Source organism: Dendropsophus ebraccatus, chromosome 1, assembly GCF_027789765.1.
Source record: "Dendropsophus ebraccatus isolate aDenEbr1 chromosome 1, aDenEbr1.pat, whole genome shotgun sequence".
NCBI classification, from domain to species: Eukaryota; Metazoa; Chordata; class Amphibia; order Anura; family Hylidae; genus Dendropsophus; species Dendropsophus ebraccatus.
This window is the reverse complement of record NC_091454.1, coordinates 479,267-492,500: the sequence shown is the minus strand read 5'-3', so window position 1 is coordinate 492,500 and position 13,234 is coordinate 479,267. Positions and strand designations below refer to the sequence as shown.

The 13,234-nt window shown below is 58.7% G+C and overlaps 1 protein-coding gene across 1 annotated transcript in view; it reads right to left on the bottom strand.

Annotated features, from left to right (window-relative positions):
- The window catches only part of STRAP (serine/threonine kinase receptor associated protein), a 14,079-nt gene extending 7,625 nt beyond the window's left edge, over window positions 1-6,454 (bottom strand). Inside the window, exons 1-5 of the mRNA XM_069951130.1 lie at window positions 6,276-6,454; window positions 3,987-4,122; window positions 3,820-3,901; window positions 919-991; window positions 360-459 (exon numbers count right to left, since the gene is read on the bottom strand). Coding sequence (XP_069807231.1) covers window positions 360-459; window positions 919-991; window positions 3,820-3,901; window positions 3,987-4,122; window positions 6,276-6,387 — 503 coding nt within the window. The 5' untranslated portion in view covers window positions 6,388-6,454. The remainder of the gene's footprint in view (window positions 1-359; window positions 460-918; window positions 992-3,819; window positions 3,902-3,986; window positions 4,123-6,275) is intronic.
- Between the last annotated feature and the right edge of the window lie 6,780 nt (window positions 6,455-13,234).

The following is a 13,234-nucleotide window of genomic DNA, read 5'->3' as shown; positions in this document are numbered from 1 at the left end:
CCATCACACACCAGGGGAAGCCGCCTGTAACTAGCCCCCCATCACACACCAGGGGTCGCCTGTAACAAAGCCCCCCATCACACACCAGGGGAAGCAGTCTGTAACTAGCCCCCCATCACACACCAGGGGAAGCCGCCTGTAACTAGCCCCCCATCACACACCAGGGGAAGCCGCCTGTAACTAGCCCCCCATCACACACCAGGGGAAGCCGCCTGTAACTAGCCCCCCATCACACACCAGGGGAAGCCGCCTGTAACTAGCCCCCCATCACACACCAGGGGAAGCCGCCTGTAACTAGCCCCCCATCACACACCAGGAGTAGCCGCCTGTAACCCCCACCCCCTGGTAGGGTCACTCACCGCACCGTCTTGTCGTCAGCAGCAGATATGATCTGTCGGTCATCATTGTACCACAGCGCCTTCTTTATGGCAGAAGTGTGACCGCCGATCTGCTCCGGATCTGTTGAGGTAAGACACTGACCAACACTACAGCAGAGGAGGGGGCCGCCGCCACTACAGCCGCCGAGAGGAGGAGGAGAAGGGGGCCGCCGCCACTACAGCCAACGAGGAGGAGGAGGGGGCCGCCGCCACTACAGCCGCCCGAGAGAAGGAGGAGAAGAGGGGCCGCCGCCACTACAGCCAACGAGGAGGAGGAGGGGGCCGCCGCCACTACAGCCGCCCGAGAGAAGGAGGAGAAGAGGGGCCCCCGCCACTACAGCCAACGAGGAGGAGGAGGGGGCCGCCGCCACTACAGCCGCCCGAGAGAATGAGGAGAAGGGGGCCGCCGCCACTACAGCTGCCGGAGAGAAGGAGGAGGAGGGGGCCGCCGCCACTACAGCCAACGAGGAGGAGGAGGAGGGGGCCGCCACTACAGCCAACGAGGAGGAGGGGGATGGGTGAAAACAGTAACCTCACGTACCGGCCTCAGGTTTGCTCAGGTCATAGATGCGCAGCAGCTTGTCCTGTCCTCCCGTGAGCAGGTGATTACTGTCCTGGAAGAGGAGACACAGTCAGCCCGATGCCACAGCACAAGCCACCCCCTGCCCCTCCCTCCCCCGGCTGAAGCCTCTCCCTTGCCCCTCCCTCTCCCAGATGAAGCCTCTCCCTTGCCCCTCCCTCTCCCAGATGAAGCCTCTCCCTTGCCCCTCCCTCCCCCAGATGAAGCCTCTCCCTTGCCCCTCCCTCCCCCTGGTGAAGCCTCTCCCTTGCCCCTCCCCCAGATGAAGCCTCTCCCTTGCCCCTCCCTCCCCCAGATGAAGCCTCACCCTTGCCCCTCCCCCAGATGAATCCTCTCCCTTGCCCCTACCCCAGGTGAAGCCTCTCCCTTGCCCCTCCCTCCCCCAGATGAAGCCTCTCCCTTGCCCCTCCCTCCCCCAGGTGAAGCCTCTCCCTTGCCCCTCCCCCAGGTGAAGCCTCTCCCTTGCCCCTCCCTCCCCCAGGTGAAGCCTCTCCCTTGCCCCTCCCTCCCCCAGGTGAAGCCTCTCCCTTGCCCCTCCCTCCCCCAGATGAAGCCTCTCCCTTGCCCCTCCCTCCCCCAGATGAAGCCTCTCCCTTGCCCCTCCCTCCCCCAGATGAAGCCTCTCCCTTGCCCCTCCCTCCCCCAGATGAAGCCTCTCCCTTGCCCTTCCCTCCCCCAGGTGAAGCCTCTCCCTTGCCCCTCCCTCCCCCAGATGAAGCCTCTCCCTTGCCCCTCCCTCCCCCAGGTGAAGCCTCTCCCTTGCCCCTCCCTCCCCCAGATGAAGCCTCTCCCTTGCCCCTCCCCAGATGAAGCCTCTCCCTTGCCCCTCCCCCAGATGAAGCCTCTCCCTTGCCCCTCCCCAAGATGAAGCCTCTCCCTTGCCCCTCCCCCAGATGAAGCCTCTCCCTTGCCCCTCCCCAATATGAAGCCTCTCCCTTGCCCCTCCCTCCCCCTGGTGAAGCCTCTCCCTTGCCCCTCCCTCCCTCCCCCAGGTGAAGCCTCTCCCTTGCCCCTCCCTCCCCCTGGTGAAGCCTCTCCCTTGCCCCTCCCTCCCCCAGGTGAAGCCTCTCCCTTGCCCCTCCCTCCCCCAGGTGAAGCCTCTCCCTTTGCCCCTCCCTCCCCCAGGTGAAGCCTCTCCCTTGCCCCTCCCTCTCCCCAGGTGAAGCTCTCCTCCCTTGCCCCTCCCTCCCCCAGGTGAAGCCTCTCCCTTGCCCCTCCCTCCCCCAGGTGAAGCCTCTCCCTTGCCCCTCCCCTCCCCCAGGTGAAGCCTCTCCCTTGCCACTCCCTCCCCCAGGTGAAGCCTCTCCCTTGCCCCTCCCTCCCCCAGGTTGAAGCCTCTCCCTGCCCTCCCTCCCCAGGTGAAGCTCTCCCTTGCCCCTCCCTCCCCAGGTGAAGCCTCTCCCTTGCCCCTCCCTCCCCAGGTGAAGGCCTCTCCCTTGCCCCTCCCTCCCCCAGGTGAAGCCTCTCCCTTGCCCCTCCCTCCCCCAGTTGAAGCCTCTCCCTTGCCCCTCCCTCCCCCTGGTGAAGCCTCTCCCTTGCCCCTCCCTCCCCCAGGTGAAGCCTCTCCCTTGCCCCTCCCTCCCCCAGGTGAAGCCTCTCCCTTGCCCCTCCCTCCCCCAGGTGAAGCCTCTCCCTTGCCCCTCCCACCCCCAGGTGAAGCCGCGCCCGTTGCCCCTCCCTCCCCCAGGTGAAGCCTCTCCCTTGCCCCTCCCTCCCCCAGGTGAAGCCTCTCCCTTGCCCCTCCCTCCCCCAGGTGAAGCCTCTCCCTTGCCCCTCCCTCCCCCAGGTGAAGCCTCTCCCTTGCCCCTCCCTCCCCCAGGTGAAGCCTCTCCCTTGCCCCTCCCTCCCCCAGGTGAAGCCTCTCCCTTGCCCCTCCCTCCCCCAGGTGAAGCCTCTCCCTTGCCCCTCCCTCCCCCAGGTGAAGCCTCTCCCTTGCCCCTCCCTCCCCCAGGTGAAGCCTCTCCCTTGCCCCTCCCTCCCCAGGTGAAGCCTCTCCCTTGCCCCTCCCTCCCCCAGGTGAAGCCTCTCCCTTGCCCCTCCCTCCCCCCAGGTGAAGCCTCTCCCTTGCCCCTCCCTCCCCCAGGTGAAGCCTCTCCCTTGCCCCTCCCTCCCCCAGGTGAAGCCTCTCCCTTGCCCCTCCCTCCCCAGGTGAAGCCTCTCCCTTGCCCCTCCCTCCCCCAGGTGAAGCCTCTCCCTTGCCCCTCCCTCCCCCCAGGTGAAGCCTCTCCCTTGCCCCTCCCTCCCCCAGGTGAAGCCTCTCCCTTGCCCCTCCCTCCCCCAGGTGAAGCCTCTCCCTTGCCCCCTCCCTCCCCCAGGTGAAGCCTCTCCCTTGCCCCTCCCTCCCCCAGGTGAAGCCTCTCCCTTGCCCCTCCCTCCCCCAGATGAAGCCTCTCCCTTGCCCCTCCCCCAGGTGAAGCCTCTCCCTTGCCCCTCCCTCCCCCAGGTGAAGCCTCTCCCTTGCCCCTCCCCCAGATGAAGCCTCTCCCTTGCCCCTCCCTCCCCCAGGTGAAGCCTCTCCCTTGCCCCTCCCCCAGATGAAGCCTCTCCCTTGCCCCTCCCTCCCCCTGGTGAAGCCTCTCCCTTGCCCCTCCCTCCCCCAGGTGAAGCCTCTCCCTTGCCCCTCCCCCTGGTGAAGCCTCTCCCTTGCCCCTCCCCCTGGTGAAGCCTCTCCCTTGCCCCTCCCCCAGATGAAGCCTCTCCCTTGCCCCTCCCCCAGATGAAGCCTCTCCCTTGCCCCTCCCCCAGGTGAAGCCTCTCCCTTGCCTGCCCCTCCCCCAGGTGAAGCCTCTCCCTTGCCCCTCCCTCCCCCAGGTGAAGCCTCTCCCTTGCCCCTCCCTCCCCTGGGTGAAGCCCCTCCCTTACCTGGGTGAAGTCCACACTCTTCACAATGTGTTTATGTGCCAGTGTGATGAGCTCCTCCCCGGTCACCGCGTCCCACACCTTCCTGCCAGGAGAGAGATACTGAGGGTGACGCCATGTGCTGCCACTGTTCCCCGATATGGCCCCAATGTAGCAGAGCTCACACTTACGCTGTGAAGTCCGCCGCCGCTGTAGCCGCCTTAGTAGCGTTCTTATTCAGCGTGGCACCCCACACCGCCCCCTTGTGGCCAAGGAACGTCCCGATCCAGTCTCCAGTGTCTCCTTGACGCAACATCGGCTTCCCATCTGTGAGGGGAGACAACAAAGGGGAGGGCCCTGAGAGCTCCGAGGGCGGGACCACAAAGGGGAGGGCCCTGAGAGCTCCGAGGGCGGGACCACAAAGGGGAGGGCCCTGAGAGCTCCGAGGGCGGGACCACAAAGGGGAGGGCCCTGAGAGCTCCGAGGGCGGGACCACAAAGGGGAGGGCCCTGAGAGCTCCGAGGGTAGTCCCCAGTATGTGTGAGGGGGCAGGTTAGGGGGGGGGGGGATCCCCGGTACAGGGGGCAGGTTAGGGGGGGGGGGGATCCCCGGTACAGGGGGCAGGTTAGGGGGGGGGGGATCCCCGGTACAGGGGGCAGGTTAGGGGGGGGGGGGGATCCCCGGTACAGGGGGCAGGTTAGGGGGGGGGAGGATCCCCGGTACAGGGGGCAGGTTAGGGGGGGGGATCCCCGGTACAGGGGACAGGTTAGGGGGGGGGAGGATCCCCGGTACAGGGGGCAGGTTAGGGGGGGGGATCCCCGGTACAGGGGACAGGTTAGGGGGGGGGGATCCCCGGTACAGGGGGCAGGTTAGGGGGGGGGGGATCCCCGGTACAGGGGGCGGGGATCCCCGGTACAGGGGGCAGGTTAGGGGGGGGGGGATCCCCGGTACAGGGGGCAGGTTAGGGGGGGGGGGATCCCCGGTACAGGGGGCAGGTGGGGTGCGGTCCCCGGTACAGGGGGCAGGTTAGGGGGGGGTGCGGTCCCCGGTACAGGGGGCAGGTTAGGGGGGGGTGCGGTCCCCGGTACAGGGGGCAGGTTAGGGGGGGGTGCGGTCCCCGGTACAGGGGGCAGGTTAGGGGGGGGTGCGGTCCCCGGTACAGGGGGCAGGTTAGGGGGGGGTGCGGTCCCCGGTACAGGGGGCAGGTTAGGGGGGGGTGCGGTCCCCGGTACAGGGGGCAGGTTAGGGGGGGGTGCGGTCCCCGGTACAGGGGGCAGGTTAGGGGGTGCGGTCCCCGGTACAGGGGGCAGGTTAGGGGGTGCGGTCCCCGGTACAGGGGGCAGGTTAGGGGGGTCCCCGGTATAGGGGCAGGTTAGGGGGGTCCCCGGTATAGGGGGCAGGTTAGGGGGTGCGGTCCCCGGTATAGGGGCAGGTTAGGGGGGTCCCCGGTATAGGGGCAGGTTAGGGGGGTCCCCGGTATAGGGGCAGGTTAGGGGGGTCCCCGGTATAGGGGCAGGTTAGGGGGGTCCCCGGTATAGGGGCAGGTTAGGGGGGTCCCCGGTATAGGGGCAGGTTAGGGGGTGCGGTCCCCGGTATAGGGGCAGGTTAGGGGGTGCGGTCCCCGGTATAGGGGCAGGTTAGGGGGTGCGGTCCCCGGTATAGGGGCAGGTTAGGGGGGTCCCCGGTATAGGGGCAGGTTAGGGGGGTCCCCGGTATAGGGGCAGGTTAGGGGGGTCCCCGGTATAGGGGCAGGTTAGGGGGGTCCCCGGTATAGGGGCAGGTTAGGGGGGTCCCCGGTATAGGGGGCAGGTTAGGGGGGTCCCCGGTATAGGGGGCAGGTTAGGGGGGTGATCCCCGGTATAGGGGCGGGGCAGGTTAGGGGGGTCCCCGGTATAGGGGGCAGGTTAGGGGGGTCCCCGGTATAGGGGCAGGTTAGGGGGGTCCCCGGTATAGGGGGCAGGTTAGGGGGGTCCCCGGTATAGGGGGCAGGTTAGGGGGGTCCCCGGTATAGGGGCAGGTTAGGGGGGTCCCCGGTATAGGGGCAGGTTAGGGGGGTCCCCGGTATAGGGGGCAGGTTAGGGGGGTCCCCGGTATAGGGGGCAGGTTAGGGGGGTCCCCGGTATAGGGGGCAGGTTAGGGGGGGTCCCCGGTATAGGGGGCAGGTTAGGGGGGTCCCCGGTATAGGGGGCAGGTTAGGGGGGTCCCCGGTATAGGGGGCAGGTTAGGGGGGTCCCCGGTATAGGGGCAGGTTAGGGGGGTCCCCGGTATAGGGGGAAGGTTAGGGGGGGTCCCCGGTATAGGGGGCAGGTTAGGGGGGGTGATCCCCAGTATAGGGGGCAGGTTAGGGGGGTCCCCGGTATAGGGGGCAGGTTAGGGGGGTCCCCGGTATAGGGGGCAGGTTAGGGGGGTCCCCGGTATAGGGGGCAGGTTAGGGGGGTCCCCGGTATAGGGGGCAGGTTAGGGGGGTCCCCGGCTCTCACCTTTGCAGGCGCTGATGAGGAAGTAGCCGTACGGGGTGATGCCGGAGAAGGCCAGGTCCACCACAGGCCGAGTGTGCCCGGAGCAGGTGAGGGGGGTCTGCCGCATCGCCATGGTCTCCACACAACAGCTGCTGCCGCACGCCACCGGAAGCTGCGCTCAGGAAATACCGCACCGGAAGACGCCCCCGCCATGTTGGATTAGGGCGGAAGTGAGCACACCGGAAAGCTTAGCATTCCGCTTCAAAGATGAAGATCTGCCTCATAAGAGAGCACCGCCCCCTAGAACTGAGGCTGCGCGGAAATACACCTGAGTGCTCCGCCTCCTAAACATAAGAGCCCCCTGCTCCCTATATGTCAGGAGAACCCCAAATCCTACACCTGAGGATATCCTGCCCCCAACACCTGAGGATATCCTGCCCCTACACCCGAGGATATCCTGCCCCTACACCTGAGGATATCCTGCCCCCTACACCTGATTATATCCTGCCCCTACACCTGATTATATCCTGCCCCTACACCCGAGGATATCCTGCCCCTACACCCGAGGATATCCTGCCCCTACACCCGAGGATATCCTGCCCCTACACCCGAGGATATCCTGCCCCTACACCCGAGGATATCCTGCGCCCAACACCTGAGGATATCCTGCCCCTACACCTGAGGATATCCTGCCCCCTACACCTGATTATATCCTGCCCCTACACCTGAGGATATCCTGCCCCTACACCTGAGGATATCCTGCCCCCAACACCTGAGGATATCCTGCCCCCAACACCTGAGGATATCCTGCCCCCTACACCTGAGGATATCCTGCCCCTACACCTGAGGATATCCTGCCCCCAACACCTGAGGATATCCTGCCCCCTACACCTGAGGATATCCTGCCCCTACACCTGAGGATATCCTGCCCCCAACACCTGAGGATATCCTGCCCCCAACACCTGAGGATATCCTGCCCCCTACACCCGAGGATATCCTGCCCCCTACACCCGAGGATATCCTGCCCCCAACACCTGAGGATATCCTGCCCCCTACACCTGAGGATATCCTGCCCCCTACACCTGAGGATATCCTGCCCCCAACACCTGAGGATATCCTGCCCCCTACACCCGAGGATATCCTGCCCCCAACACCTGAGGATATCCTGCCCCTACACCTGAGGATATCTTGCCCCCTACACCCGAGGATATCCTGCCCCCTACACCTGATTATATCCTGCCCCTACACCTGAGGATATCCTGCCCCCTACACCTGATTATATCCTGCCCCTACACCTGAGGATATCCTGCCCCTACACCTGATTATATCCTGCCCCTACACCTGAGGATATCCTGCCCCTACACCTGATTATATCCTGCCCCCTACACCTGATTATATCCTGCCCCTACACCTGAGGATATCCTGCCCCCTACACCTGATTATATCCTGCCCCTACACCTGAGGATATCCTGCCCCCAACACCTGAGGATATCCTGCCCCAACACCTGAGGATACCCTGCCCCCAACACCTGAGGATATCCTGCCCCCTACACCTGAGGATATCCTGCCCCCAACACCTGAGGATATCCTGCCCCTACACCCGAGGATATCCTGCCCCCTACACCTGAGGATATCCTGCCCCTACACCTGAGGATATCCTGCCCCTACACCTGAGGATATCCTGCCTCTACACCTGAGGATATCCTGCCCCCTACACCTGAGGATATCCTGCCCCCAACACCTGAGGATATCCTGCCCCCAACACCTGAGGATATCCTGCCCCCAACACCTGAGGATATCCTGCCCCCTACACCTGAGGATATCCTGCGCCCAACACCCGAGGATATCCTGCCCCCAACACCCGAGGATATCCTGCCCCCTACACCCGAGGATATCCTGCCCCCTACACCCGAGGATATCCTGCCCCCTACACCTGAGAAGAACCCTATATACCTGAGAGCCCCACCCCCAACACCTGAGGATATCCTGGCCCCTACACCTGAGGATATCCTGCCCCCTACACCTGAGGATATCCTGCCCCCTACACCTGAGTATATCCTGCTTCCTACACCTGAGGATATCCTGCCCCCTACACCCGAGGATATCCTGCCCCCTACACCCGAGGATATCCTGCCCCCTACACCTGAGGATATCCTGCCCCCTACACCCGAGGATATCCTGCCCCCTACACCTGAGGATATCCTGCCCCCTACACCTGAGGATATCCTGCCCCCTACACCCGAGGATATCCTGCCCCCTACACCTGAGGATATCCTGCCCCCTACACCTGAGGATATCCTGCCCCCTACACCTGAGAAGAACCCTATATACCTGAGAGCCCCACCCCCTACACCCGAGGATATCCTGCCCCCTTCACCTGAGGATATCCTGCCCCCTACACCTGAGAAGAATCCTATATACCTGAGAGCCCCACCCCTACATCAGAGGACAGCCTGAGGAGAACTGCAAAACTGTACCTGAGGAAAGCCCTGCACCCTACACATGAGGAGAACCCAAAGCATTTACCTGAGAAGAGCCCTGCCCCTATACCTGAGGAGAGCCCCACCCCTACACCTGAGGAGAACCCGCCCCCTACACCTGACAGCCCCACCCTTACATCTGAGGACAGCCTGTCCTACACCTGAGTATAACCCCAAAGCCTACACCTGAGGACCCCCCCCCTACACCTGAGGATAACCCCAAAGACTATACCTGAGGTAATCCCCACCCCCTACATCCAAGGAAAAGCCCCAAAGTCCACTCCTGAGGAGAAACCTGCCCCCTACAATAGAGGGGAACCCCAAAATCTTACACCTGAAGAGAACCCTGCCCCTACATATGAGGAGAACCCCCAAACTCTCCACCCAAGGAGAACCCTGACCCCTACACCTGAGGAGAACCCTGACCCCTACAATGGAGGAGAACCCCAAAACCCTACACCTGAAGAGAACCCTGCCCCTACATATGAGGAGAACCCTTAAACTCTCCACCCAAAGAGAACCCTGACTCCTACATCTGAGGAGAACCCCCGCCCCTTACATCTGAGGACAACCCCGCTCCTGGTCTTCTCTCTGTGCTCCGCAGCTTCCTGGTCCCCATGGCTCAGCCAATCACAGGTTGCGGTGGTCCAGGAGCTGGGAGAGGTAAGGTATCAGGTGTTTGGGCAAGGGCTGCATGGATATTGCTAGTGATCGGGTCGTCTAATAGGTCCAGGAAACTGTTAGATCGGCGCTTGTTTACTAAAATGATCGGGCCGTTGTCAGCCCTTAAGGTCCGTCTACACAAAGCAATATTTCGTCCAAACGATCGATTTGAAGCAACAATTTGGTTTTTATAACGATCAGCGTTTGAACGAATAAATGGTTAGAAAAATCGTAATTGCGATTGTTTTTATGATTGCTTTAGCTCATCTCACAAATAGGGTGAATCTTTGAAAGATTGTTTACACGAAGCAATCTGTGAATTTTTAGCGAATGACCAACAACGATTTGAGAACATGTTGAAAGATCGCTATAAACGATTTCTAGCTCGTCGCTTGATCGTTCGCAGTCTTTACATGAGCCGATTGTCTCTCAAAAGCGAAAATTTGAACGATAATCGTTCCGTGCAAACGCACCATTAGTGTCGACCCTTAGGGTGCTTGTCATTTAGCATCTTCTCACCTGTGCTGGACAGGCTTCCTGGGGGATTAGGCTCCCTCCATTCCTAGTTCTCTGCTCAGCTCCAGTCTAAGCAATGTCTTCACATTGTATTTTGAGGTTCGACCACAGAAGGAGGACATTTATTCCCGGCCTCTAGTGTTCCTTCAGTCCGTGGTCACCTTCTTTAAGGGTAGCTGGGAGTTTACTGCAGTGAAAACCAGGGGCTCCTTTGACTCCGCTTCTTGGGAATGGTACGTCAGCACTCCTCGGTGATGCAGGGGATTCACCTCCTTGTGTCTGCTCCATCCATTACAGTACATATTCCTCCCTACTTTAGTGGAGACCCCAAGTCCTGCTGTGGAGTTTTGAATCAGTGTATGATTCACTTTGAGTTCTTGGATCATCAGTTCCCCTCTGATCGCGCTAAGGTAGCGTTTATCGTCTCCCTACTTTCCGACAAGGTCTTAGCCTGGGTTACTCCTCTCTGGGAGCAAGGAGATCCTCTAACAACCAACCTATCAGACTTTTTGGCCACGTTCCGCAAGGTCTTCGAGGAACCTGGACGTACATCCTCTGCTGCCTCATCTCCTCTTCTGCTCCGTCAGGGTGATTCCACTGTAGGCCAGTATGCGGTGCAGTTCCAGATCCTGGCCTCTGTGTTAGCCTGGAAGAAGTATTAGTGGCTGCATTCTGGGAGGGACTAGCCAGTGACATTAAAGATGAACTTGTCAATTTGTCAGTCGTGATTTGCCCACCAGCTAGGGCGACCTTATTACAATGGGCAGCAAGAATCTCCCTGAATCCGCCGAGTTCCACAATTGTCTCCAGCTTTTCAACACCCACTTTAGCCTATATCCATACCACTGGGGGAAGAGCCCATACAAGTAGAAAGATTTTGTTTACCTGAAGAGGAAAAGACTTGTCGGAACCTTGGTCTGTGTTCCTACTGCGGGGCCAATGGGCACCAGCTAAAGGAATGCCCTATGCATTCAGGAATCACGAGAGCTCGGGCTTTGTAGGAGAGGTGACCCTGGGCAGCAATACCTCCTCTCCACCTTTGACCATGATGGTAGCCCTAATTTTTATTCTTTATAACTGTAATTTTTATTAAAAGTTTTTAAATTTTTTTTTGACTAAAACAAAAGGAAACTCAAAACATCAGGAAAACAAAAAAGAAACAAAATGAGAAGTATACATACGCATACAACTGGTACTGTAGTAATTATGCACATAACGTACAAGGATCAGTTAAATCAAAAAAACAAAAACAGGACAGCAAAGATAGTATGCACACCTCTGATACATCATCATTAGAATCTGCAACCAGAACGGGGATAAAGAACAGGAATCAGTATCCTTCAACCTAATACAGGACCTAAACAGCAGTCCACTATAACACATGACACCAACAATACAAGCCAACATAGAAGATGGAAAAAACGAGAGGGAGGGAGTAGAGGAGGAGACAAAATTCTAGGGTTGCCCACCAGTGGAAATAAGGGGATTGTAATAAGAGTCCCATGGAGACCATACCGACTCAAACATTTCCATTCTATTATTAAGAGAGGCTGTTAGGCTCTCCAAAGATCGCAATTCTTGGATCCTAGCTTTAAGACAGCTAAGGGCAGGGGGGGTAGTCTGTTTCCAACTCCTGGCTATTAGGGATTTGGCGACCGTCAGGATAACTAGTAACAATTTAGCGTGTTTCTTCCCAAAGTGCTTAGGGAAGAGACTGAGCAAGCATACTGCGGGGTCCTTCGTAACATCTACCCGGAGAACTGTAGTGGCTAGACCACAGACCTCCCTCCAAAACAGAATGAGGGAACAGTCCCAAAATATATGGAAGAGAGATCCCACAGCACTCGAACATCTCCAGCACAAGGGGGATATGATAGACTTTGCTGCCCTCTTTCATAGCACGCTCCAGCATTCCGTTGGAAGTTGCCTTCCCAAGAACGCCTCCCACTTAAACATGTATGTACAGTATGCCTTGCCTGAGATCCACCCACGGATGAATTATCGATACAGTAAATGTCTGATATTAGGCCAGAGGTAGAAGTGCTACAACTCACCAACTGTTCAAAGGCTGAGGGTTTAGAAACTGTGAGAGATCCCAAGCAAGACATTATAAGATGTCGTATTTGTAGGTACGTGAACCCTTCGGAGGACTACAGGTCCGATCTGTCCATGAGCTTTTCAAATGGAAATAGAGTGCGAGTAAGTGTCGACATTATCCGCAAATTGGAAACGTTTTTTCATACCCCATAGCCGAACAGTTTGGGACTGCAAACCTGGTTGAAAGTCAGGGAAGAGAAGGAAAGAGTTAAGGGCACAAGCTTTAGACATAAGCCCGAACTTCGCAGAGCAGGACGACCATATGTGTAAAGTAAAGCGGATGGGCCCTAGCAATTGAAGGTGGGAGGTGAAGGGTGCCAGAGAAATGAGTTAGGGTGGAATGGGGCCAACCAAACCTTCTCGATTTCAGCCCACTTCTTGTAGGCCAGGTACTTAGACCATGCCAGGATCTGCCTCAAATGAGTCGCCCAGTAGTAATGGAGTATGTTAGGTACGGCTAACCCTCCCTGAGCTTTACTGCTCATCATCAACAATTTAGGTATGCAATGCCTCTTCAAGGCCCAAATGAATTTAAAAATATCTCTCTGAATGGCTTTAAGCTCAGAAAGGGGTACAAGCACTGGAAGGGTCTCAAAATAATAACGCAACTTGGGGAGTATCAACATCTTTACCGAGGCTACCCTGCCCAATAATGAAATAAAATGGGAGGACCACTTGGACAGGAGCAACCTTATTTCTTTAAATAAGGGCCCTATTCCACGGGACGATTATCGTTTGCATAATCGTCAACGATAAACGATACAAATGACCGCTATTGCGAAAGACCTGAAATCGTTCACCCATTTACATGGAACGATAATCGTTACTTATGATCGTTCTTGCGGTCGTCTTGTCGTCGCTATTGCGTTCGTCACTACTGCGAACGACATCTAATTTAATGCGAACAATTTGCGAACGAGCAACGATAAAAATAGGTCCAGGTCTTATTAAACGATCAACGATTTCTCGTTCGGTCGTTAATCAATAACTGCTATTCAACCGAACGATTATCCTTTAGATTCAAATGACTTAACGATAATCTGAACGATAATCGTCCCGTGGAATAGGGCCCTAAGTCAGGGAAATTGGCAGAGTATACGGTAGAGTAGGCGGGCGTCAAGCGGATCCCTAGATACTTAAGGGAACATGTGGTCCACTTAAATTTAAACACTGTGCATAAATGGGCTACTAATGAACCAGGCAAGTTTAGGGGCATAGCCTCTG